This window comes from Cyanistes caeruleus, chromosome Z (assembly GCF_971803275.1).
Source record: "Cyanistes caeruleus chromosome Z, bCyaCae1.hap1.1, whole genome shotgun sequence".
NCBI classification, from domain to species: Eukaryota; Metazoa; Chordata; class Aves; order Passeriformes; family Paridae; genus Cyanistes; species Cyanistes caeruleus.
This window is the reverse complement of record NC_141732.1, coordinates 44,210,960-44,238,071: the sequence shown is the minus strand read 5'-3', so window position 1 is coordinate 44,238,071 and position 27,112 is coordinate 44,210,960. Positions and strand designations below refer to the sequence as shown.

The following is a 27,112-nucleotide window of genomic DNA, read 5'->3' as shown; positions in this document are numbered from 1 at the left end:
TCCTTGCCTTTACCAAGCCATTTTAAAGAGCAGCTGGATTAAAGAGGCCAAGCTCCTGTGCCACAAATCATGGAGAGGAGAAAACACAACAAACCAACCAAAAAAATCCCACAAGAATCCTCACTTAGTCTGGACCGACCATATCTGTATATGTCACACACCTTCACACTTCTTAATCTGTTTTTATTCAGGAAGTGAAATTAAAACTTTTAACTATAAATACAAATGCCAAGGTATTACATGAGATATCCAGAGGCTTTATATTTTTTTAATTTCTCACAAATAATTCTTACGAAACTCAACATACATTTGGGAAACAAGTTGAAGTTTTGCATACAATGAAAAACAAGTTACATAGTTATATTGTCAATTTGCCAATTCGCAATTCCTACCCCATACAAACAAAAGCTCGGGAAACAGGGATAATTTATTCAGTAATGGTAGAGCAACTCTGCATTAAGCAAGCTGTCTAAAACCAGGTGTACTTTACCACTCTTTACTCAGTGACATCACAAAGTTTTAAAATATTTTATTTATATACTGTCACCAATAATATATGTATTGCAAAGAGGGCCAAACACTTGCAAAAACGTCAAGTTTTACACAGCATTTGTGTATTATCACCTTTTTTTCCATCCAAACAACAAGGCAGTCATTGTTTTCACACGATCTTTTTAATTTGTCAAAAAACCCAACATAACTCCATCTATATATCATGGAAACTTAAGAGCAAGCTTAACAGCAACTTTAATTTATATGGGGAAAACGAAAACAAACTAGGTGTATCCTTTTTAATTAAGACCTTATGGAGACCTGAAGAAAAATGACCACCAAGAATAGGTTCACTAAATTTATTTAAAAATCCTAAAATGTTTCTTACAAAAAAGCATTACATTCTGCACACTGCTCTCAAGAAACTCCAGGGACATGTGGCCTACCATATTCTCCCCCTTCCAAGTAAGATACAGTGTACATAAAGCAGGGTGTTCACAACAATTACAGAAAAACAGTACAATTTACCACCAACAATGAACAAAAATAGAATTCACTCTCTCTGCCGCTTCAAAATTTCAATGTTAGTCTCGTGCGCCCTTCACCCCCCATGTATTTGTAAGGAACTAAATCATTACATCTGGTGTACAGCAAAGATTCCACTACACCTCAAATGCAGAACACCTATGAAGCAGAGGAATGTTGGCTTTTTAAACAGAAGCAGATAAAAAAAAAAAGGGTGCAGGACTCCTTCAGTTCTTCACTAGTCTTAGAAAAACTTTCCAGAATACTGCTTCACACTATAAAAAAGAAAAAATAATCTTGCATTAGAATCCTTCAACATCTGCATACTGCTTCACACTATAAAAGAAAAAGAAAAAAGCATGTATTAGAATGATGGACCATACATCTTGCATCAACATTCATAAAGCATTTTAAATTACAAATTCCTAACACATTTAAAAGTACGTAATTTTAAAATGTCAGTGGCTAACAATTATATTAGTGTATTTCAGGCATAGTTAAATATTAGTAATCTAAAGCCAAACATTCCAGTTAAGACATTAAAATCTGCTCTAGTAGCCAGAATGTTAATACAGCAAATGCTATCTGTAGCTGTTAATATTTGGCAGAAAAGGCAAAGTACTGTCAGCAAGGTGTGAAATGCTGCATAACAGCCCCAAATCGATTTCAACTTGTCCTGTAGAGGCATGGTCTGTGCCATATGGCAGACTGTGATTTGTTGTCAATTTAGTTATCTAAAAACAACAAAATCACTAGTCTTCCACACAGAACTAGGCCAACATCCACTGAAATCTTCTATACTTTCTACAGGCTCTATGTAATTTATTACAAGTAGTTTTTTTTTGCAGCAGTTTTCACCAGAGAAAGGAGAGGACTGCTTGGTTAAGATGTCTTCCAGCAAGATTAGTTTTGAGGGTGTCTTCATTTTAATTAGAATGGAGAACAGAAGAGAATCAAGGCAGAACTACCACTAGAGAAGTTAGGTTCAAATAGTTACTAAAAACCTGCCTTCTTATAAAACTGATGCACAGAAAAGAGCAGTTTTATCATATACATGTTAATTTGACAGTAGGGACAATATGAAACTTTAACTTGCCTGTTTTGCAGCAAATACTGTGCATTTTGTATCTGGTCCTGTGTTCCCGTAATAGTGATTATCCGATCTTCCGAGCCTTCTAGTGGTTCATCAATTTTGATCGAAGCTCCTGACTCATGACGTATTTGTTTGATTCTCTGGCCTCCCTTTCCAATAATAGATCCTGCCAGCTAGCGAAGGAAGCAAAAACATTCATTTTCTGATAAAACAGTCTTTCCAAAAAGTTAGAAAATTACAACAGCATGAGCAGATTTTGTAAATTCAGTTTTAAGTGTTGCAATGGGAGCTTATTTCTTTATATGCTAAAAATACACCCTGCAGTATTATTTGTGTAAACACAGGTGAGATGAAACTGTGAGAACCAGCTCTCATTTGCAAAACAGAAGTTACAAGGACCATCTCTATTACTGAATATTAACCACAAGTAAAATTATTTAATGTGTCTCTGAAGACAGAGACCAAACAGTCAAACAATATACTGTTGGTGATTTAGAAACACTTGTTTTGTATTAGAAGTATTTATCAAGCACTTTAAGAACTTCTGATTTACTTAAACAGTATGAGAAATGACTGTGACTTTTTTTTAAGAGAAAGCATGAGTTGAAAGCAAATCAACTTTACTTACATCTTTGGGAATCGTTACTTGTGTTGTGATGATGGGTCCACCAAGATCTCCATATGAACCACGCCCCCCTGCGTAAGAATAATCTGATTTAAGTGTATGCATCAAGCCCTTTAGTAACTACATAATGAACTACACACAAAGCTTCTATATAAACACTTACCATAACCAGAGCCGCCCTCAAACTGTAAGAGAAAGAAAAAAACATTAACGTGGACAGCCATACTTCATTAACACATTTTTATCTTAAGCATTCTATTGTTAACTTTGAGCCCACTCAATCAAACATCACAACTCTCAACTTTATATAAATACAACGGTGTTGTAACATCAAGGGCACCCTGAGGAAAAGATGGAAGACCAGAAAAAAAGGAGTGGCTTATTAACCTCTGTCTATTCACACCAGGGGCCACCTTGTGCAGGACCACAAGTTGGATGAGATGATTCCTGTAGGTCACATCCAGTTTCAGGTATTCTGGGATTCTTATCCTACCGTATCAATATCTCCAAGAATAACACATGAAATGACAAAGGATTCAGCTGCGCTGGTTTACCAAGGCGATTTCACTATCAGCTTCTTGTAGACAGCTGTTGATGCTGATTTACTTGTGACCTCTGTACTAAACATTAGAATTACAACATCAAGAGTAGAGCCTTATTAATACTACCAATACAGCTCAAGAGAGACTCCAGTCTCCAGTTCTGGAGCAAGAAGTCTACCCCGTCAGTGATCCATGACTACATCTACACTGTTGATTCTGACTATGCTACAACCTTTTACATCTCTGAATAAACAATCACAACATGAGTTACTTCTGTTACATTTAAACCACGATATACCAAATGCAAATCACCGTAATTCTTGGCCCTTTTATTTTTAGGATATGTAAGCTTTCATTTGTTACCAAGTTTTCATTTCATCGTATGCGTTCTAAGTGTGTAAGACCCCATATTTTCCTACATATTTTCCTACAGAAGCAGAGAATAAATACACACGGTTCTCTCAACTTCAACTTCTGAAGAGTCTCTTGGGGTCCATGATAGAGGAGTCTGGAGGCTGCCTAAGGCTGAGACCATCAGCCAAGCTGGTGACATCTCAGTGATAATATTTAAGGAAAGTGTAAAAAATTCCCAATGTACACTGACTGCAAGAGTGAGCAAGGACAAAAAAACTGCTTCACATGCTGGAATGGAGACTGCCCTGCTGCTCATAGAGAGAACCACACTGGAGCAGATTGCTACACCATAGCCCGTTGAGTGATGCTATGCCGAGAGCAGGTAGATATGCCCTGAAAGAAGCTGCACAGGCAGACACCTGTGGCCTTTGAGGGGACCAACAACAAATGAGTCTGTTCTTGAAGGACTGACCCCTCATGAGGGGGACCCCCACTGGAACAGTTTTAAGAACTGTGGTCCACTGGAAACAGATCATTTGAGCAGTTCATGAACAGCTGTGTCATCCCATGGAAGGGACCCTATACTGGAGCAGCGGAACAGTGCAGGGAAGAAGGAGTGGCAAGTATGATGAACTGACTTGGAAGCTGCAAGTCCCTCTCACCCCTGCACCATTCACGGCAAAGTAGAAGTGTAAGGAATGAAGGACTGAAAGTTGAGTATGAAGAAGTGGAAGATGGATAAAGGTGTTTTTATGTTTCTCACTATGATACTCAAAGTGGCAGTAAACCTACCCCAAGCTAAATCTGTTTTGCCTATGATGTTAATTAGCAAGGGATGTGCCTGTCTTCATTATGAGCCATACACTTTTCTGTCTTACTTTCTCCCCTCATTCTGCTAAGGAAGGGGCCTGAGAGCAGCTGAGTGGGCCCCTGGCAGCCAGTCAAGTTCAACCACTCACAATTACTGACCCACAGAAATTACAATGTAACAACTTTTCAAAAAAGATTTCTTACCATCTTTCTTTTTACATCAAAATGGAAGCTATTCAGATTTAAGCGTTGAGCTTATCCTCCATCTCTAAGCAACGTGTATTGTCTAATCACATTATTAAGCAATAAGACAAACATAATAGAGCTCACAGTGGAGTCCAAAATACAAGACAATGAAGGACTCTGCTTAAGATTTAACTGAAAAGCTGATCACATAACATACTGCACAGAATGACATATTGCTGTTGGTGTTTGCCATAGGATTCCTTTCTGGACTGATTTCTTATAAAGAAAAAAACTTTCCTTAATCACGTCTTCCTCTCCACACTACAAAAGTATAGAATTTGACAGCAGCTGCTGTGTATATAAGCCAAGAACTGACTTTTCATGTGAATTAATCAAAAGTATTAATTTGGTAGCATTGTGCCATCTTCAAGACATTGCCAACACTTAATGCTACTCTGTAATTTCTAAAATGGAGTGACTACATCAGTGAATAAGAGAAGGGCTACAGGTACCATATACCTGGACTTCTGTAAAGGCTTTGACATAGTCTCCACATTCTTCCCTCCAAACTGGAGAGGGATGGATTCCATAGGTAGAGTGTTTGTTGAATAGGAATAGTTGCATCTAGAGCGCAGTGTCAATGACTCAGAGTTTCAATGGATATAAAGAAATGTCCCTCAGGGTCTGGCCTTCATTGGCTCCAGTGCTATTCAATGTCTTCATCAATGACACAAACTGATTACGTGCAGCTGCAGCAAATTTGCAAGCTGAATGGTGCTGTTGACCGACCGGAAGTGTAACTCTTTCTAAAGAATTCTTTTTAGTTTCTTTTTTCTCTCTCTTGATTCTGCTGCACTTCTTTTGTACTTTTTTTTTCACTCCTAGATTTCTCAGTCTCCTCTGTGCTGAGCTCCTTGGGGATATTCCCTCACAGGGAGTCCCACTTACCACAGTCCTCCAGGTCAGGGCAAAAACTCCAAAGCCTGTTAGGATCTTGCTTCTTTTAGCAAGATTCTTGTGTTTATTAGGACACACTCTGTGTCTCAGACTCCATGAAGGACTGGACACCATCCAGAAGAACCTGGACAAGCTCAGGATGTGAGCCCATGGGAAACTTCACTCAATTTTAACCAAGACCAAGGTGCCACACCTGAGCTGCAACCCCCAGTATCAACACCAGCTGGGGGATGAGTAGATAGAGAGCAGCCATGCCATGAATATTGCCAATCACCCACCACCGTGCTGGTGGGGTGAGAGGTAGGACATGACCAAGCAATGAACACTGGAATCCCAGAGTGGCAACCATGTCCCATTGGAAAGTCAAGGGCGGTGATTCTCCCTGTTTAGTCTACTCCTTTGAGACCCCAACATGAGTACTGCATCCAGCTCTGGGGCCCCCAACATTAAGGGCATGGACCTACTGGATTAAGTCTGGAGAAGGACCATGAAGATCATCAAAAGGATGCAGCACATCTCCTTTACGTAAGAAAGCTAGAGAGCTGGGATTGTTCAGCTTGGAGAAGACTCCAAAATGACCATAATGTGGCCTTCCAGAGCCAGAAGGCAGCTTACAAGAAGGCTGGGGAGGAGTTTTCACACAGGCATGGAGAGGAAGGACAAGGGGCAACAGCTTTAAATTGAAAGAGGGTTGGTTTACTTTAGCTATTAGATTAGAAAGAAATTCTTCACTGTGAGAGTGGTGAGGCAAAGGAACAGGTTGCCCAGAAAAGCTGCGGATGCCCAATTACTCGAAGCGTGCAAAGCCAGGTTCAATGGAACTCTGAGTATCCTGGTCTAGTTCAAGGTTCTCTACCCATGGCAGGTAAGTATGATCTTTAAGGTTACTTCCAACTAAAACCATTCTATGATTCCGTAATAACATCCCAAAACCTATCTGATCAAATAATGTATTTTCAAATAGATTGATAGTTAAAGATAGCTTATTCACAAATGAAAGTGAGAAGCTGGTTGAAAAAAAATCCCACTACATTAGGAAAGTAACACAAAATATAAATTGTAAATGCATGCATCTACAGTGCATCAGTTATGAAGAAAGAAAACATTTAACAAAATGAAAATAGTCATTTTCATGACTTTTCATTTCCATGAAAAGAGGCAGAAGAGCTACAGAAAAGCTCTTCCATTTTTACCAAGCTGCTGCATAGTTCCACCTTTCTACTAACATTACTTGCCTTTAAGGGACATGCCATTAAGTCTGCCACTAAATTTGGAGTCAGAAGAATGTCTGTATAAATTTTAATAGGTTCAAGTTGCCATGTACTGCACTCAAGATCTTTTAAAAAATTTGCTTTATCACTTGAACTCATTCAATACAGCAGTTTTCAAAAGACAGGCTGAAAATACTCACCAGCTCTGGTGGCTGCATATCATCACAGGCATCCACATGACACTGCATCATCTTCCAGACACAACGTAAGAGAAAGAAAGGAAGTCCAGGTCATACAGACTTTTAGAGAATGTCACAACCAAACAGAATGCACAGTGGTACAAAGAAACTTTCATACTATTAACAAAGATTTAAAATTATGTGATTTAGATCACTTTCAAGACTCACTGGCATTTAATATTACTTTGGGGCAACTCTTAATGGGAAACTCATGTTCTCTTTCTCCTTTTGTGGTATTAGCATGTGGAATTTTCCCTTTAAGAAGCTCAGAAACTAATGGCAAGGCAAAACATAAACAAACCTTTTTTCTTTTAGAAAACCTTTATACATTTTTACATGTAAAAATACTTTTATTTCTGCCATCTGCTAGAAAAAGACAGTTCAGTAAGACTGAAACAAGTAATGGCACACCAACTGCAGTTGAACAGGAAGGACACTGCTTCTTATGTTCTACTGTTCACATACCTCATCTAGGCCAGTAAGCAGACTAACAATCTACTGCTGCCTAATGATATTAGAAACTTAATCATGTTTCTAAAACATACGATATCTGGCATTTCTTCCTTTCAGAATTTTGCAATTTCAGCAATGGATGTTTATTTGTGCAAAATAAGTTTTTTAAACAGGATGCCTTAGCATACATAGTATTTTCTATGCTGCAAACTAGTTTGTTCTAGTCATTACTCAGAACTGGAACAGAAATCACACAACAGATGGGCTGGATAAGGCAAAGAGCTTAGCTTTTTTATGTCTAATAAAAAATACTGCATGCAGTCCTAACTGATAACAAATTCTTCTGTAATATGTTTTTCTGGTTTGTAAGAGTAACCTGGAAAGTGAAATTTTGTTACTTCCTTCCAGCATCTGCAGGAATAAATACCATAGTTGCCATACATTCTTCCTTACTACTTTTTATACATGCCCCTGAGAATGAGGGCGTTAAAAATATAGAAAACTCAGGACTTTTCAGATCACAACAGTCCTTATGGTCTAGGGGATTTGATCTGGAGTAGTTACATACTGAAATATATACGTCTCTATGCAGATAAACAAGTCTGTACTTTGGAGAAAAAGCCTCAGAACATACTGTAAGTCAAAAGAGCATTTAAACAGCAGTACATATTTCTACTGGAACTTTAAGCCAGGTAATTTAACAGGAAAGTATCATCTTAAGTGATTAACTCTGTAGAGCCAAGAGGAATTTACCCATCTTTTAAAGTCAAAATGGTTTTTTTTTCACTTCAGCATTTACAAGGCTGTCAATATTGTCATATTTCCGGAATTCAGGAAAAAACACAGTTCAACATCCGATCTTAAAGGGTGGCTGTCAACTGTTCAGTCTTTCTGCCTTTAATGAAAAGGAGAACTGGCAAAAAAAATTTTCTTTCTGTACATTCAATTTTTCCAATATTTTTGAGATGCTCATCAATTGTTGCCTTTTATTACACCTATGTAGGGTAGAACCCACGTGAAAAGAGCACTTGTACTCTCTAAGAGCAGCTTTTTCCTTCATTACACATATCACAGTAATATTGGTTTAGTTTAAACTTCTACCTATGCAACAGTTTCTATTTGAAACAAAAGGTAGCACAGGAAGACTTTACCTTTTGGCATGACACTTGAAGCTGTGATGTCACACTCAGTGTGAAGATTTTCTTCCTGCTTGCACAATTTAGGATACTAGGATCATGATGAACTAAAACTAGAAATTAAATACTATCTTTGTTGGGAGGTAGTCCTCACTTTAATCAGATTATAATACTTGGTCACAAAGGAGCCAAAGTCAGGAGCAGCTTTACTATGGAAAGGAAATGAAATTGTTTTTTCTTCCATGAAAAAAAAACAAACTAAAGGAAATTACTCCACTTGCATGTAGAAGCCCATGTCAATAAACTGAAGGTCAACATGACAGGCTAAACCTAAGTCAAAATGGATTTTCTATTCTAGCTGGACTGGAATAAAAATAGAACACATTACTGTGCAAGAGTCAAGCTAAATAAGACTGTGCTCAACCAAATACCCAAAGAAGGGCAAGCTTCTCAGTTTATGTACTCTAGCACAGGCTTTATAAGCTGCAAACAGAAGAAAACAAAACCTAGGGTCTGAAAACATGTAAACACAGATAAGGAATCTTAGAGGTGTACTTCTCCATTCTTCCAGTTTCTTATCATGTAGAGTAGCATGTGAAACTTTTTTTTTCTAGTAACAGCAAATTTTTCCTTTTATTACTTCTAATAAGCACATGACATTCTTGTAATTTATAGTTCCAGTAACTCTTATTCACAGGGAGGACATGTGAAGCCCATTAAGACAGCCCATTTCATAGCTCCTTTTCATTTCTTTTACATCACTTTAGAAGAAAAAAATAACGCATCATCTGTCATCCTAAAGAAAGTACCACACAGAGCCAGAGGAGAAAAGATGGTTACTATAGAGATCCACCTCTGTGGTGCTTTAAGACCAGCCTGCAACTAAGAGCTACACAGCTGCTTGCTCACACCCCGCCCACTTAAAGCCCAGTGAACTGGGATGAGAATTGGAAGTAAAACTTATAGCTTGAGATAAGAACAGTTAAATAACTGAGAGGAAGTTTAAAAACAAAACAAAGAAAGCCAACAAAAAATGAAACAACCACCACCACACCCCAGAACAATAGAAACCAGTAATTAAATCACGGATACATGATACAACTGCTCACCACTTTGCTGACCACGGTCCGGCCCCATCCTCAAACCCTTATGGAACCCCCTACTGGGTAACTCCCCCAGTTTATATACTAGGTATGATGTTCTATGGTGTGGAATATCTCTTTGGCCAGTTCAGGTCACTTGTACTGATTATGATCCCCTCCCAGCTCCCTACTCACTGTCAGGGAATAAAACACTGACTAAGTGCTTGACTGAGGATAAATACTACATAGGAATACCAAAACCATCAGCATGTTATCAACCTTATTCTCACACTGAATTCAAAAGACAGCACTGGAGCAGCTACTAAGAAAGTAACTATCCGAGGACAACCTCATGGATTTTCTACTGAGGAAAGAGTAATCTTGTCTCACAACAGCAGTCTGGCTGTTGGGGCATGGCTACTCAGAATGTAACATACAAGACTATTTATACCCTTTGTTTTAAGCTTCCACACACTATGACATTTCTTTCACCCTCCCAGAAAGAATACATGTAGGATTCAACTAAGCAGTGGTTCTACCTTCACCACCTTTGGAGGTGGTCTACCTCCAAAACATTTAGAATTGAGTGGATTTTCTGCAGAGAAACTACAAAATACAGAAGAATTGATTTCAAGAGTAACCACCTTCCATCACCTAGAGATCTTCTCAGATACTGTGGCATAATTTGTATTACCATTTCAAGGCCTGTGTTTTCCAACTTACAGTGTTAAGAATGCTTGTGTAACTCATCAGAGAACATTGTTCTGACACGCTTTCTCTATCTAAAAAAATCTACCAATTGCTATTTCTGTCACACCGATTATAAAAATCTGAAAGATGGACAGTGCAAGGAAACATACAGGGCTGAGCAGTCAAACTCTATGAATCTTTTTGATCACAGAGAAAAAGGAAGAAAACAAGACTACCATTGACATCTCAAATATTCATCCACAGGAGGACCCCATGTACGTACAAAACATTTTGGTTTCACTGTCAGAACCGTCTATGCCTCACATGAATGTGAGTGTCGTTCAGCAACAGGACGTCAGAACACTAACTATGCTTAGGGACACAACAGAGCAAATTTTAAACTCATACCATGCCATCGTAACGGTCTCCCGGTCTGCCCCTTCGGTCATAGGACATCAGATCTCTAAAATGAAAAAGGCAGCAGCATGTTAATTGTGGAATGTGTGTTATGAGCTAGCTGGTTTATTCTAATCCGAATTTTCCCATTCATGGTTCACATGTAACTTAGTATCAAACTACTCTACCCAAGTATTGAATAACTTAAGTTCCTAACAGAAGAACTACTGAATATAATCCTGGCAACTTACTACAACAGAGCAGGTTAATTGAATTGCAGTATATTTCAAAATACTCTTGTCTAATACAGGCTCAATCCTGCATACCTGCTACCAACATGGGAAGCATGGAAAAATCACTGAAAATATGCATATGACTCAGATATACAACATGGGTTTTTGTATAATGCATTTATGCAACAACTCACCCGCCACGAGGAGGTGGTGGAGGAGGAAGAGGAAGGTTACGAGCTCTGCTGCCACCTCTACCACCACGACCTGGTGGAGGTGGTGGAGGTCCTCTGCGAGGGCTCATGTCATCATAATCTCTTCTCGAGGGAGGCATAGGTCGTCCACCACGGGGCATTCGATCAAAACCTCCTCTTCCACGCATTGGAAAGCCCACTGGCCGTCCCCTTCTATCATCAAACATCATTGTGAAGCCACCATAGTCATATGTTTCATCATAGAAATTGGGATCATAAGGCTGGGCCCGTCCTTTAATTGGAGACTAATACAAACAGACAAAAAAATTCCCCAAATCAGATAGTTCTATTACAACTGGCATACTTAATTAAACTAGCACATTTATGCATTTGGGACATGTTCTTGATTTCACAATGCTGCCAATAAAGGAGATGATGTGCTTCCTATGAACTTAACTATGACACTAAAACTACTTAGATGTGGCAGAGACATTTTGTTTTCCTTCCTCTTCGAATTTTCCATTCTGATGACATGCAAAGCATAAGTGGCCCTCTAGTACCAAAAATTGCTTTCCTCCCTCATAAGGTGTACCCCAATTCTACACAATAGAAACAGTTCCCAAAGTTCGTAACTGTCTGTCACTTCCCTGTTAGGAAAGTAGAAGGTACTGAATTTAAACTAGAAACTGAAAAACACCATCTTTCATCCAGTTAATGTCTAAAACATTCATGAATGCCAATGAAAGAATAAAATAAATTTAATAAACATTACCTCAGAGATAAGATCCAAAATAATCTTGATGCACTCTACAACTCTATCCGGTTTTCCACCAATAAGCACCACTCTGTCAGTTGAATGAGGACAACACTCCTGGAAGAGCTTAATGGTGGTCTGAGTGTTCTGTAGAAGAAAAAATAATCCAAGATTATTAAATATATTTTGAACAACTTTATAAGACCACTGTCTTTTCAATCTATTTTAAAAACATTTTAAGTTCCCACCCACTTAAATCTGCATGCTTGCTTCTGAGTTATCACACAGTATTAGAAGATTACATATTTTAAAGATCTTGCTGCTCTAAATTTTGTAGGAAGATGAAAAAAAATTCAATTTTCTCTTATTTCAGTTATGACTCATCTATGATGCTTCATTTAATTAAGTATTAGAAAAAGGATCACATAAACATTGTGAGCTTACAGGCTGTATTAGCTTTCAAATCAACATTCTTTGGATGCTAAGACAGCAATGTTGCTAGGATTATGTTTAGTTATCTTGCCTTTCTTAATCCATACAAACAAGTACTGGCTTATACCTGAACTGACCTGAAACGGCATTTAACACAACACCAACCAACTCAACCATGTGTTTTCAGTTCATTGAGACTTTTAAGTTTTTTAAATCTTACTCTTTCACTTAAAAAAAAAACAAACAGAAAGTGTCTTCCAGGGGCTGGGATTAAAAAATACAAAACCAAACATGAAGCACTTTCACAATACATCTACTGTGGAGATGCTTTCATTCTAGACTGTTTTGTGTGTCCAACCACACAAACAGTTCTACACTATGCAACAGCTTGTTTTAAAAGGAGAAATTAACACAATTTTAATAAAACGAAGTAAAAATCCTTTCTTTAAAAACAGTACCACAAATAATGTTTAACCAAGTCATGGCTCTGCCACCAACATTACTCCTCAGGGTCTGCAAGAAAGTTGCAACTCCCAGCTTCATCTCACAATATCAAAAGTCTGTATGCAGCATGTTCAGAAGGAATTACTGAACAGCACATAGGTACATATGCCCCTTATGATCAGAAAACATTGCTTTTTGAAAAAAATAAAATCTCAGAAAAACAGAAAGCAAGTACCTCTCTGAGTTCTTTAATTTTAGCACCCTTGACACCAATAATGCCTCCTGCCAAACTCTGGTGAATAAGAAGTCGAAGTTCGCAGTCGAAGTCGCTGCCTTTGTAGTGTTGATACTGCAAATAAGATGCATATAGGGAGAAGCAATAAAGATTAATCACAAAAATTCAAAGTATTTGGGGTTTTAAACTTTTTCTTCAAACACAATGGGACAACTTAATTTATTGCTGAATTGTAATCTGATATTTCTTTTGATACAACCACAACAATTTAAACACCTCACCATGAAGAATCAGTTTTCCCTATTTTTTTACATTACTTATTAAATGACACCGTGCCACTTCCTATAAACATTTAAGAAGTTATCAAAAAGTACAACTTATTATTTGGAAAACAGAAAGGCTGTTCAAAACATTAATTTAATAAATAATGACAGCCTCTACCCTCTATACAAAAGATGCCAATATGTAATCTTTCTTTAAAAGCCTTTTGGCATTTTTTACTTTTCTAATTTCCTGTATTTAAAAAGTAGCAAATACTCTAGAACCATCTCATTCAAAAGCTAACCTTTTCATTTTAAACAAAGGAAAATTTCAAGATAAATACCTCTTCTAAAGTAGGGATAATCTTCTTCAATATTTCTCCAATTGTCTCTATATCTGCACTTATACTCAAGATGCTGTTGGAAACCACGATGACAGACGATATGGAGAAGGTAGAAAAGAGAAAGCAGAAGTAAATGCTTTTTATCATTACACACAAAATTTTAACAAGATTTACTACAAAGAAGAGTTCTCAAATATTCCCCATTTAAAGTAAACCTGTTTGCTCAATTTACAACACATGCATCTTTGTTTATGCCCAGTATATATGCATGAGAAATTTAAGATTAGGCAGGTCTTGCAGAGAGAGAAAGACAGAATAGGCTTTTGGAAGGGCTCAAATTAAGTGGGCAAGAAATTGACGCAGAACTGAAAAGTAGAAGTGAATTTTCATGTTCCCCGCCACCACTAATTAGGATACCCTCACTATTACATTCGTAGAACTGGCACACCTTCTCATATTAAAAGTGAGGATATGCAAGTGGTGAACGTTGTATCTGGAATAAGGTTATGGAACTCAGATTACTAATGGGCTCTCCAAGAAAACAAATACAAATGCAAGACAAAAAAAGACAAAACAAATGAGAAGTGAAGGAAAGCGAACCGGAATTAGCATTTCGTAAGAAATAATTATGAACAGGCAATGTTGAGGGGAGCAAGGTGGGCCACAAAGACAGAGCGAAGACTATTTCGAACCAATTTGATTTACAATGCAGCAAATATGCAACACTTGAAGCTGTGCTCCTTCCATTGAAATAAAATTAGTGGATTGTTTGGGTGGGCAACTCACGTAAAAGTTCAGTGACAAAAAGACTTAATGGGGAAAATAAGACAGAAAACTTGAAAAAAAACAATACACCGTCTATAAGGGGATACTATTTAATTATATCAAAGGCAGGTAATAAAATACATTTCTCTCTTTCTATTCAGGCAGTGAGGCATAAACTGTTGGGACATACCGCTCGGGGCCACTGCTGTCTGGGACTGAAACACTGGCATTGTACTGCATTGGTCATTGGCGTTCGTGGATGTTGGCATTGGGCATGGGTATTCAATCGGAAGTTGTCAAGTATGGTACCCGTTTGGCAACGAGCACATTTTTGGGCATAGCCAACCAGGGTTTTCACATGGGCGTTCAGGGGCGGATGGGCCAACGTCATGGTGGGCAACGCAGGGGCAAGTCGATCCAGTACATGGGCAACGGAGATATATGGCCAAAAAAACAAGGAGAGGGAAAAGGGGGAAAAGCAATAAATTTTAATTTAATACAAACTATACTCATTACTCTCAATTAATGAAACAAGCTTAAGTTGTTCTGAAGACTAACACAATAACTGATTGCTACACCGACTGTGGCCTAACAGTATGGACTTTAAAAATGAGTCACTTGATCTGACTAAACTACTTTTTACTTTCAATAAATGATGTTTCAGTAGCAGGCTGGCTCATGAGGGTAGACGCAAAAACTGTCGAGACCTATCGTACTAGAATCTTGGGCATATAGGGAGAGTTCATGTTCCAGATGAATTTAAATTATCTGGACTTAGGTGACATACGGATTTATTCAAAAAAACCAAACAAAAAACCAAAAAAAACCAAACAAAAAAAAAAACCCGACTAAAAAAACCCTAAAAAAGAGGAACAACTAGCTGCCAAAGTTAGTGAGCATATGTATGATTCCTGACCATTCAACTAAAATCTCAACTCCAGTTGCGGTAGTTTATGAACTTAGTCGGAACTGATTTGTGACGATATATTGCCAAATCTTGTGCTGAACAGAGTCTTGATCGGAAAAATCGTTGAAATTGTAGCTGATGTTAAGTACAGGAGTGTAAACAAATGGAATTTAAGAAGCGTTGCCAAGTTTTATAAATACACAACATTAATGCTGAGCATGTGTCTAATCACCAAAGTCAACCCCCTGTAAAATGTGAACAGGAATTTAGACATGATGATTTAAAAATGCTTTCAACTAACAGAATAAAATGTTCCTTTAGAGTTTTATACTCATATTTAAAGCAAGAAACCTTAATATTAATGCTATTGTGCTTCATGTGCAAGCTGTTAAGGAACAGATGGATGATTTTGTTTTGCTTTTTTAAAGGAAGTTAAAGAATTCCTCTATCACTGGGTTAAGCCAGCCACCTGCAAGGGTTTCAGCAGTACTATAATTGATGCACACATACGGGGAATGGTACTATTAAGGGGTTTAAGCTTTGTCAATATTTTTAATTAGGATGGTAACTCACTTCAAGTGTGTAATTTAGCAGAATCCTATTAAAAAGTGAAGAGATTTAACATAAACCTCTCCTCCCATGTGTCAAGCTGGGTTTCAATTGAAATAGAAATTGAAGAACTGTTATCTACTCTGACAATCAATACAAATGGCTCGTAACTTGGATGTCTATAGAGTTGAATTGCTCCAATTTCTAGAAATGCACGCAATCAAGTTTTCGATGTAGTGCTCTGAAAGAAGTGGTGGTAAATTAGTTCAAACTCATATATACTCACGTCTGTACGAAGTGCTTTAATATTTTTGCCACCTTTTCCAATCACTGCTCCTGCATTCTGGAAAATAGGTTTCAGAAGTTACATTATGACAACACAACACAGCCTAAGTTTTTGAACTCAAGACTATAAACAGTAGATCTATTTGGGCTGGCCCAAGAGGTGGGGACAGGCACTACTTTGGAAAGGTTCAAACCAAACTGAAACCAACTGGACATTTGTCCACATAAAAAAAAATTACCAAAAGCTCTTAAAACCACAGAACACAGAGAGAGAGAAAGATAACTCAGCTTTGCCACTAGTACTTAAATTCCAAAGAGAAGTTTCTAGGCAATTTTGCCCATGTTGAACTTCTCATAGACTAGGTCTGTTAAAAAAAAATAACTAAATGAATGTAATGTAGGTCAATTATTTCCTCAATTCTCTGAATTCTCTGATCAGATTTTTTGTCCTTAGAGGGTATGTGTACAAATTCCACTTTTGTGCTCCAAACATTTGATAATTTCAAGTGGTAATATTGCTTTGCACATCTGTAAAGCAACTAATTTCTCAGAGCAATATAAACTGAAAAAGGCCGCAATTAATGTTAACAGCCACTAACTATTCAAGCCACCAGCGTCAACAGGAATAAATTGTCAAACAGTAAAAAACAATAATTGCAAAATTTCATTTTTACCAGATTCTTTGAAGGATTCTATGAAAAGTATTGAGTTTATTACACACATACATTATGCTAACAGCATGCAGAATGTTTCATGGTACTCTATGTAACTTGGCTATTGGTCAGAAATTTCACACAGAGTTAAGGCAACATTATTTTCCACCAGCACAAAAGACTGAGATACTTCAGAAAGCATCTGCAGCAACTGGAAACACCAGAGGAAATTCATATACCACAACTTCAACTATTCACACCTGTCAACAAAACCACTGCAATCCCTGAAGCACTACTCCCACACTTCTTCCTGTTGATATAGTTGAACAAGCTTAGTAGATCTATTTGGGAGAGTTACTAAAATCCTAAATTCTCATCTCACATATTTAATCTAAAATAACAAATTTATAATCCTCTAAATACCTTCTTTTCCAAAGACTCACATACAGTCCATTCCCCTCAATCAATATAGCTACCTTCCACTCAAATGTAAAAATATCTTAGAATCTTTATTGCTTTACTTCTTAGCAAGTATATCTTTTTAATAAACCCTGTATTGATCCTTAGAGACTTAACCTTTTAAGAGAACCCTGAGGACAATTCCATTGCAATACATCTACAACTACTATTCCTAGATACTGAAAATCACTCTGTTATCTCATTTTAAAAAAAGCACATAATCACTCTACACTTATAACCCAACAGGCACTTTGTCACCACCATCTTGAGCTATGCTATACAAAAAAAACACTTAAAAAAAAAAAAAGCGTACTTTGCTCTGAAGCAAGATGCGCAATTCAACCATCTCATCAGTGTTCCGAGATCTTTTGAAGGCCTGCTCTTCCTCCATATCTTCTGCAGGACGTTTGCCTGTAGAGAGGTCCATAGGGGGGAAACATAAACATTTATTTAACTTTCTAAGTCATAATAAAGTGGAACATGTGCCAAATTTATGCTCTGTAATACTAATACATTCTTTCCTATTAGCACAAAACTAATTACAGACATCTACTCTGAACATCCACAGCACGGAAATGTATCTTCACTTCAACAGCCTTCTGACTGATTAACAACTGAAAACGCATTTAAAAATCTGTGAACTATGGCTTAAATGAGAATGTTGCACACAAGCAATAAGAAATTAAAGACACTTCATCTAAAGGAGTGCAGCACCACCCACTTAGTATCTATTTATAATTTACAACTGGGGAAAACATTTCTGGCATAAAGCTCAAATATAGTTTGTCCAACACTGAAATACTGGTGAAATAATAGTAAAGTTACACTTCAGATGCTGTTTGGGAAAAACTGGCATGAATCAACAACAGCAATGCCCAAATTTCCCTGGTAACTATTCCCAAGAAATTTTCCATTAAGCTCTTCAGCAGTATTTCACATATTCATACTCTTGCATGTAACAACTGCAACGAACAAAACTCAATTAACAGATGCGTCCTACAGCATACATACATATTCACATTCTCCATACAGCTATGAAATATTTTTCAGTATTTAGTCATAATTTTCAGTTCTCAAGTCTGAAACATGCCAACAGAAAGATTTTATGTTTATACTTCAAAAGTATGTGTAATGACACATTAATCAAAACCGAACATATCTAATGCAGAACTCAAAATTATTGCTGATGCAAACATACAGTAAAGTTAAATCATTACAAAATTCTTTGAAATCCTAAAATTTTTAACAGGTTCTTTCTAAAATGGAGTAGTCCTTTAAAAAATTTACCATTTGTCTCTGTGTTGGTAAAGGTCTCCTCCTGTTGTTCAGTCTCCATTGCCTTTTCTTCTTATGTGGACAAGCAAAACCTGTTGAAAAACAAGGAAGGTACATTTTTTTTTGCCAAAAGACAAACTGTACCTCATGCTAAAGTGACAAAGGTAACAAAAATATATGCCTGCTGCTAGAACTTACCGCTATTATATATCCTTGCTGACCAAAACTCAAGTATTCTGGGCGGGATCAAAATCCAACAGCCTATTGCTTCAAGAGCCTATGAAAACAGCATATATCAGTTGTGAGTCTCCCCACATTTTAAGACTGCTTCTCGCTACAGCTGGAAAACAATGTTTGACCTAAGCAACTGCTGCAAATTTTCTCTTTATAAAAGAAAAACCATAAGCAAGACAAACACATCACTAGGAGAAGATAAAGGCCAAATTTATAGACTTACATAAATCCAATGTCTGAATTACAGGTTTTGGATATACTCTAGTTCTAAGTAACCACATAATCTCATGATATGTGCCTTGGTTTCACTTTCTAAAGGGCACTATACCAGAATCTGGTCTCGCTATCTAGGTCAACACTACTTACACTTAATAAATAGTCCTGTTAAGGTAATTGTCAACACTTGTACTACAAACTCTCTACCCATGTACTAACACACATTTCAGCATGCATTCCTCTCAACTATAATTGATGAAGAAAATAAAAAATTTGAATAAAATAAAAGTAACAACTTCAAATTACACTAAAATAACCTTTTAAAAAATATCACCCTCTGTAGTTACACACAACCCACTGCATGTATACACCCCCAAAAGCAACTGTACTTCAGTATAATTTTCTGAAATAAGTTGTGACTTGCTTTTAGCTACTAAGTCACATTAGGGAGAATTGTAGATAAAATAAACAAATTTTCAACTTAGTACCATTAAAAATGCGATTTACAAATTCAACCAAATAATCACGTATTTCCCCTTGCATTGCATTAACTTCCACTGCCTCAACGAACAGCAGGCACTCATTCCTGTAGCCATAATCGGGGGAAGGGGAATGGGGTGGTAAAGAAGCTGATTCAAACTCATTAAACGTACTCTCAGACAGCTATGTAATTGCTGCCCTGCTTGGAGGACTAATAACGGGCTCTGCCTTCCCAACACATGCCGGTATTTCCAGGCACTTGAAGTGGGCTAACGGGCATGCACAAATTTAGTAATAGCGTGATCTCAGGTAGGCATTGCCAAAACTGCGCTGTTACGCGGATGGGCAGTAAGGAAGACACCGACAAAGTGTAATAGCCCTTTCAGATACCGATTAATCTATTTCCTACTATCCCAAGAATTTTCAGGCAGCGAGGAGCGAACTCTTATCAGTTACAATTCAGGGCTTAGTCTCCCCTAGCCAAAGCTCCCCATTAGCCACGTGTTCAGTAACCTCGCTCAGCTAGGTAAATCGAGGACATTGACACTACTCATGAAGCCAGGTTCCTTATGAACACCGAAGGGTCACAGCGGACAAGAGAGGTGGGACCAGCGACCACAGCTAAGGAACGCCAGAGCGCCTCCAGGGCACAGCAGCACTTCTCGCCTGCCTCTCTCTTCCCCCCTCCCTCCTTGCGTCTCAGACGTCCGCCCAGCGCGGCGGGGACAGGGGCGAAAGCGGTGGCGCTGCGGAACCCCTGCGGAGCAAAAGAAATGGCGCCCTCTGAAATGGCGCCCGCCCGCCCGCTGCGAGGCGGAGCCGGGAGCGGAAGGGCCGCCACCACCACGCGGCCGTGGGAAGCGTTACCCGGCTCTGCCCGGGCGGACACAAAGGAGGTGCCCGGCGGCTCGAAGCCCAGTGCAGCGGGCGGAGCAGGTCAGCCCTAGAGCCACGGGCAATCCGCCCGCCCCCGAAAGCCGCGCGGCCGCGATACAGAGTGTCCGCCTCCTGATCGGTCTGTGCAGCTGCCTCCGCGCAGGCCGCGGCCCGGAGCGCCCTCTCTGCGCCCGCCATAATCCTCAACAGAGGCTCGCCCTGAGCAGTTACCACGGGCGGGCGCGGGAAGGCGGCGGCAGCAGCTACCGCGCCCCCGCCCTTAGAGCGCAGCCGCTGACGCTGCGGAACTCGCACTGTCCCCGCGGGGCAATGGGGCCAGTGGCCATCTGAAGGCCTTCAGCAATAGCCAAGGCGGCGGCACACCGGTGTCCTCCACGCAGAGATTTCCCCGTTCTACCGCCAACCCTCGGGACCCCACGGAACCCTGGTGCCCACGGCAGCCCTCGGTGGTTGAGGCCCCACGACACAGGCCCTCTCGCACCGCTGTGTCACGCAGCGCCGCCGAGCGAGGTACAGCGGCGGTTCTACCGGCCCAGGCCTGGACTGGCCTGTGTCCTTCTCCCGCCCCCTTCCCCTGCTCGCCGGCCCCGGCTGCACGCCGCCGCGGGCTGCGCGTACCTGCGCCCGCCGCCGGCCCCGCCGTGTACGGTAGAGAAAGGGGAGCAACCCCGGCCTCTAACGCGCACATCCACCAGCGCCACCCGCGATTGGCCCCTCCACCGCCCCCCGCGCGGCGCCGCCGCCGCCTCGTTGGGTGAGGCCGCTGCCCATCAGGAAATGAGGCGGCGCCGCAACCCGCACCGCCCTCCGTGAGGGAAGGGACGAGACGGGCCCGGGAAAAGATTGGCGCCGTTAGGCCCGTGTCGTGGCCGGCCGGCCTTCCCTACCTGGACTGCGGGAGCCGCGCGGGGAACGGCGCGGGCAGCGAGGAGGCGGCCCAGGAATGCGGGAGCAGCTGCAGCCGAGAGGCGAGAAAATGGCGGCCGCTAAAACCCCGCCTTGTGCGTGCAGCCCGGCGCCGGCTATGGCGAGACTCTCGCGATGGTTCGACGCGCGCCTCCCATTGGCTGGTGGGTGCGCGCGGCGGTTTTGGGGAGCGTGGGCTCGGGCGCTGCCCCATTCCTCAGTGCCGGGGCCGCTCCGCTAGGACTGCTCGCCAGCCTGGTGAGTTGGAGCTTTCGGTCCCTCCAAGGGGCTGCGAGATGCGGTCTGTCCTCATTCAGATCTTCCTCATCCCCCCCACGCCTCTGCTTCCCTCCCTTACCCCTTTCACCTCCCTGTTGAAAGCTGACGCTTTACTGGCTTAAGTAACTACGCGGTATCTTCCAAGCGGTGGATCCTTTGGGGAGAGCTTGGAGGCTCTTTTGTTCGCTCTGAAGGCTGTAATGGCAAAAAACCCCCAAGAAACACAGTGAAATATACGCCTGGTGTTTCTTAAACATTCTTACTGTAGGTTTTGTTTTCTTTGTGTTCTGTAGTGAGACTGAACCCCTCGGTCGCCCTTTCTAAGGGATTGAATGTGATCCATACACAGTCAGGCAACTTAATATCTTTTCAATGTAGTAGTGGCATGGGTACAGGAGTTAAATGCAATCTTAGCCGGTGTGCTAGCGATACCAGATTGGGAGGGGCGGCTGACTCTTTCAAGGCACAAGAGCCTTCAAGGGGGATCCAAATAGACTGGAGCACTGAGTAACTATCAGTGGCATGAAACTTTAATGAGAACAAATACAGATTCTGCCCCTGGGATGCAGTAAAACTGGACACAAGCATCGGCTGGGAGAGGAGTGTGTGTAGAGCAGCCCTGCAGAAAGGGATCTGGGGGTGCTGGTCTGCAGCAGCTCAGGGTGAATCAGCAGTGTGTGCCCGGGCAGCCAGGAGGGCAAACCCCATCCCGGGCTGCATCAGACACAGCATCACCAGCTGTGACTGGGATCATCCTGCTGGATTCAGCCCTGCTGCGGCCTCACCCTGAGTCCTGTGTGCAGTGCTGGGCCCCACAGCCTGAGGAGGGTGGGAAGGGCACTGAATGGTCCAGAGGAGGACAACAGAGCTGGTGGAAGGGCTGGAAGGCACATCCTGTGAGGAGCGGCTGAGGGCTCTGGGTTTGTCTGGTCTGGAGAGAAGGAGGCTCAGGGGTGACCTCATTGCTCGGTACAGCCCCCTGAGGAGGGGACCTGGAGAGGGAATGCTGGCCTTTTCCTGACATCCAGCAACAGAGTATGTGGGAATGGTTCAAAGCTGTATCAAGGGAGGATCAGACTTGACAATAAGGAATAATTTCTTTACCAAGGACAACAAAGCTGGTGAAAGGCGTAGAGAGTGGTGTTAGGTGTGGTTGAGGGAGCAGGGCTGGAGTACAGGAGGCTCAGGGGGCATATTATTGCTCTCCAAATCTCCTTGAAAGGAAATTGTTGCAAGGTGGGGGTCAGTCTCTGAGTCTGACATCAAGGTTTTCCAAGGGAGGTTCAGGTTGGACATCAGAATTTTTTCATGGAAAGGATGTTTAAGCAATGAACAGTCTGCCCAGGGAGATAATGGAGCCACCATCCCTGGAATTGTTCAAGAAGTGATTGGACATGGTACTTGGTGCCATGATCTAGTTGACATGCTGGTTGGTGTTAAGTCAAAAGTTGCATCTTGGAAGTGTTTTCCAACCTGAGTGATTCTAATTCTAAGAGAATGATCAAATACTGAAAAAGGCTTCCTGTAGATTTTGTAGATGCCCTAAACTTGTTGGTGTTTAAGATGTATCTGGACAATATCCTTTGTAATGTGCTTTTACTTTTGGTCAGCCCTGAATTGGTCAGGTGGTTGAACTAGATGATCATTCAAAGTGTCTTCCAACTGAAATTCTTCTGTTCTACTCTATGCAGAGCCACTTCCTAAACTAACAAGAAGTTAGAGTTTATTACCCATTGATATATTTGAAATGATAACTTGCCAAGATTTGATGCTATTGCAGCCAAGTCCTGCCCTGGGTGTCTAGATAGCATTGATTCAAGCCAGCTTCCTGTTGTCAGGTGCAAAGCTTTCAGTCACAGGCAGAAAGTCACCCCTCTGATGTAAGTGTTGCTAGACCACAGCTTGGTTCTATAGATCCTCTTACTTCTGTTCCTAACAGTGCTGGTGAAGTGGGAGAGTAACATCTCAAGTCAATTTCAAAGTAAACTGTCTGTTAACAGAAAGAAAACCATAAAAAAAGAGGAAATATATTTTAAAACCTACTTCTGTTTTGGTTTGGGGTTTTTTTTGTCCATTCACTTCCAATTGATATGAAAAGGGTTTCAGTTATAATTTGCTAATTAAATCAACAGAAAAAAAGCATGGTTGATTGTGTAAGTCTCCAAACTTTATTTTTCACATACCTTTTATGCCAGTTGAAATGTTAAATGTTGTAAATGCCTGTGATTTTATTGTCTGCAGAAGTATTTTTAATTTTTTTATGTAAAATGAGAATGAAACGTGTAATAATTTCAGTTTTTGTCAAAAAATTAAGTATGTCTTTTTGAATTCAATTTTAGGGAATTCAGTCTCTTACCGTGCAAGAAAATGTCTACATCTAGCATTGTAGCAAGAGTGGAAACCTGGCTTTCATCCACATGGCACATTAAAGTTCCTTTAACATGGCTGGCAGCATGTATTAATTGGATCCAGGAAGAAAATAGTGGTAGTAATTTAAGTCAAGATCAGATTAATAAGCAGGTATTTGAGCAATGGCTTCTTACCGATCTGAGAGACTTGGAATATCCAATTTTGCCTAACTGCATCTTAGATACTCCCAAGGGAGAGTTATCAGGCTGCTACTCCATACAGATTGATTCACTGGTGGATGTTAGCCAGCCAGCATATTCTCAGTTGCAGAAGCTAAGAGGGAAAAGCACTGTAAATGAAGAAGTAACAGGCAGTTCTCAGGCATTCCAGAAGCCCTGGGAAGCAAAGCCTACTCGAATGCTGATGCTACAACTAACTGATGGCATACATCAAATTCAAGGCATGGAGTATCAACCGGTGCCTGTTCTCTGCAGTAATCTTCCTCCTGGAACAAAAATCACAGTGCAGGGCACTATTGCATATCGTCTTGGTGTTCTTCTGCTTAAACCAGAAAATGTGAAACTGTTGGGGGGTGAAGTTGATGCTCTTCTTGAGGATTATTGTCAGGAAAGGGTCCTTGCTAGATTAATTGGAGAAGCTGAAAACCCTAATTCTGTTGGACAAGCTGGACATGAACAGATTTTTGCAAGGCCTGTGGATGAATTAGAACAAACTCTTGGCCCTTCAGATGAAGAGCTCTTAGCCAGCCTTGATGAAAATAATGAATTTACTTTAAACAACAGTACATCTTTAGAAAGTGGATACTGTAGTAGAAGCAACAATTTTAATACAGCCTCAGATTCACTGTCTGTGCACAATGGAAATGTTTTGCTACGAAAATCTGGAAGTCCTTTGCCTCACTCAGATGAACAAGTTTCACCTCCCGTAGAATATGCTGATGCCTTTTTAAATGATTTTCCTTTAGAAGATGACTTTCTTCTGGAAGAAGAAATGCAAAGAGAGATGGAAGAAGTGGCACCAGTAGACATGAACAGAAACATAGGTTTAATTACTGACAGACTTCCACATACATCTAGAAGTTCCTGCCCTTTATCTTTAAATGGCACTGGTGAAGAAGACAATGTGAATGGAAGAGATGAGCCCAGGGAAGCTATCAGCAAGGAAAAGAATGTGAGAAGAATGATACTTGATGAAGATGGAAATAGCATAAGTAACTTTTTGCAGCACAAGGGCTTACGTGAGACCTGCAGTTCATCTGATTTTTCTTTAGAAAATCCTCCTAAGGAAGGGCAGAATTATACAGACCTAGATGAGAGCAGATACAAACACCAACACACTTCTGACAGCAGGGTATTAAATGATGATCCTATGTTTTCCCAAAAAATGGATCCAGAAGGAGATCAGCAGGAACATGATTCACAGATTTTTCCTTGCAAGGAAGTAGAGGCACATTTAGATTTAGATTCTCCACCTTTCACATATATTTCCGTTCTCCTTTCAAAAAAACCAGAAACTGTTACAGTTCTGAAAGTTAAATGTTTTATTGTCACTCTCACTGGAAGCCTTACAAAAAGCAATGGGTCCTGGGGTATAAAGGCAAAAATTTCTGATGGCTCCGCTTATCTTGAAGTAGATTTTGCTGATGATATTCTAACAAGTTTGATTGGCTTTTCAGTGCCTGAAATGAATAAGCTGAAAAAGGATCCAGCTTTACGTCTAAAACTTAAGGATGGTTTAGAGAAATGTCAAAAAGAGCTGATAGATCTCTGTTGTTTGATGACTATTGAGTTTGATCCATTTCAGTCTAAAGCTACTGTCTTAATTCTTCAGGAAGCTGATGCTAGGCATCTAGAACAATTGAAGAAACGTTTGAATAAATAACATGTGCAAACTTGCAGACTGTATATTGGGGAATGTTTAAGTCAGATTTCCCTTGAAGAACTCTTGAAAGTTAAGTGATGTGTCTTTTATCAGGAATTATAATGTAAAAGTGTGACAAGGAGATTACTTGGAGCAAAGCTGAGCATTTTGCTTCTAATGGTGACAGTATTGCAATAAGATTTCAAATATTTGTGTTTTGATTTTTTCATTCTGCAAAATCCTGTGTGTTCTATACTGGTAATCCGGAGTAGCAGAATTTGTTAGGAAATGTGTAACAATGAACAAACCATCTTGTTACTTTACTTTTTCAGGTACTTACCTGATTTTTAAAAGAAAGGTACAGGAGGCTCTCAGTTTTTTCTTGGAGAAAATCAGTTGAATAAATTTAATTAACAAATTATTGTTCAAATACAGTCTCTTCTGACTATGCCAATCTGGAGACTCAAATCTATATTCACTGTGCAAGAACCTAAAGTACAGAGAAATGAAAGATTGACTTCTAAATACTCATGGAAAGAAAATCCAATCCTATACAAAACATGAGAGAAAGAAAATCCAATCCTATACAAAAGAAAATTAAAAAGCTTCTTTATTTTTAAAAATAATTTAAAAGAAAGCCAAGTGTTTTTAAGTTTTTATTAGAATAAAATTGTAACATATGGGGATTTTTTTTTTTTTTGTCATGTTAATGTTAATAATTGCTAATAGCTTTGAAATGAAAGACAAACTCATGCATGAACTCTTATGGTTACTTGACTGACCTTTCTGCAGAGTAGTCAAATACTTTTGCTGTGTATATGTTGTATAGTATGTTTAATGTTGGTCTTAATTTTGATTGATTTTTTTTTTAATTTCTGCTTCTAAAATAATAAAGTTTTCATTTAAATTTTGGTGGATGCTGTTTAGTCACTTTGAAAGAAAAATATATATTTTGTTGATTATATAGAGTTTGATTAAGTTTTTTGTTCTTTTTTTCTTCCCATCCTTTCCCCTTTGCTTAGTTTTTGGTTTTGTTTTTTGGTTTGCTTTGGGTTTTTGCTTGGTTTTGGGGTTTTTTGTTTGTTTTTTACTTTGGTTGATTGGTTTGAGTTGGGTTGTTTCCCAGTGAATTTAGAAGAATTAATATTCTGGCAGAGGAACCAGTGACAGGAGCAGTTTGCCCAGTGTTGGAGTGTTTGCAAAGAATGTAAAATTGGTGGCTAGGAGAGGGGTTTTTTTTTAATTGACATGTCAGTATGTTTTTTCAAAGACTTTTCTTTCTCTGAACAATGT

At 39.9% G+C, this 27,112-nt stretch overlaps 2 protein-coding genes across 16 annotated transcripts; one reads left to right on the top strand and one right to left on the bottom strand.

Annotated features, from left to right (window-relative positions):
- Window positions 1-162: 162 nt before the first annotated feature.
- HNRNPK (heterogeneous nuclear ribonucleoprotein K) lies at window positions 163-21,455 on the bottom strand. 14 transcript variants are annotated; one of them, XM_023943347.2, is made up of 16 exons: window positions 21,292-21,455; window positions 18,776-18,854; window positions 18,590-18,669; window positions 17,616-17,713; window positions 16,192-16,248; window positions 14,640-14,683; window positions 13,685-13,757; window positions 13,081-13,194; window positions 11,988-12,116; window positions 11,219-11,520; window positions 10,804-10,858; window positions 6,996-7,046; window positions 2,899-2,920; window positions 2,739-2,821; window positions 2,114-2,283; window positions 163-1,353 (listed from the first exon to the last, which is right to left on the bottom strand). In XM_023943347.2, exons 3-16 carry the CDS (start codon window positions 18,636-18,638, stop codon window positions 1,320-1,322), a joined length of 1,281 nt encoding a protein of 426 aa, XP_023799115.1. In that variant the 5' UTR covers window positions 18,639-18,669; window positions 18,776-18,854; window positions 21,292-21,455; the 3' UTR covers window positions 163-1,319. The 14 variants fall into 14 exon arrangements, with proteins under 14 accessions (XP_023799115.1, XP_023799116.1, XP_086725406.1 ...); XM_023943348.2 differs by having other exon boundaries at window positions 163-1,292; window positions 21,292-21,447; XM_086869280.1 differs by having other exon boundaries at window positions 17,616-17,726; window positions 18,591-18,669; window positions 21,292-21,402.
- RMI1 (RecQ mediated genome instability 1) lies at window positions 20,347-26,726 on the top strand. 2 transcript variants are annotated; one of them, XM_086869279.1, is made up of 2 exons: window positions 20,347-20,914; window positions 23,929-26,726. In XM_086869279.1, the coding sequence occupies exon 2, from the start codon at window positions 23,957-23,959 to the stop codon at window positions 25,838-25,840; it is 1,884 nt and encodes a 627-aa protein (XP_086725405.1). In that variant the 5' UTR covers window positions 20,347-20,914; window positions 23,929-23,956; the 3' UTR covers window positions 25,841-26,726. The 2 variants fall into 2 exon arrangements, with proteins under 2 accessions (XP_086725405.1, XP_023799112.1); XM_023943344.2 differs by lacking the exon at window positions 20,347-20,914 and adding an exon at window positions 21,292-21,568.
- Window positions 26,727-27,112: the final 386 nt, after the last annotated feature.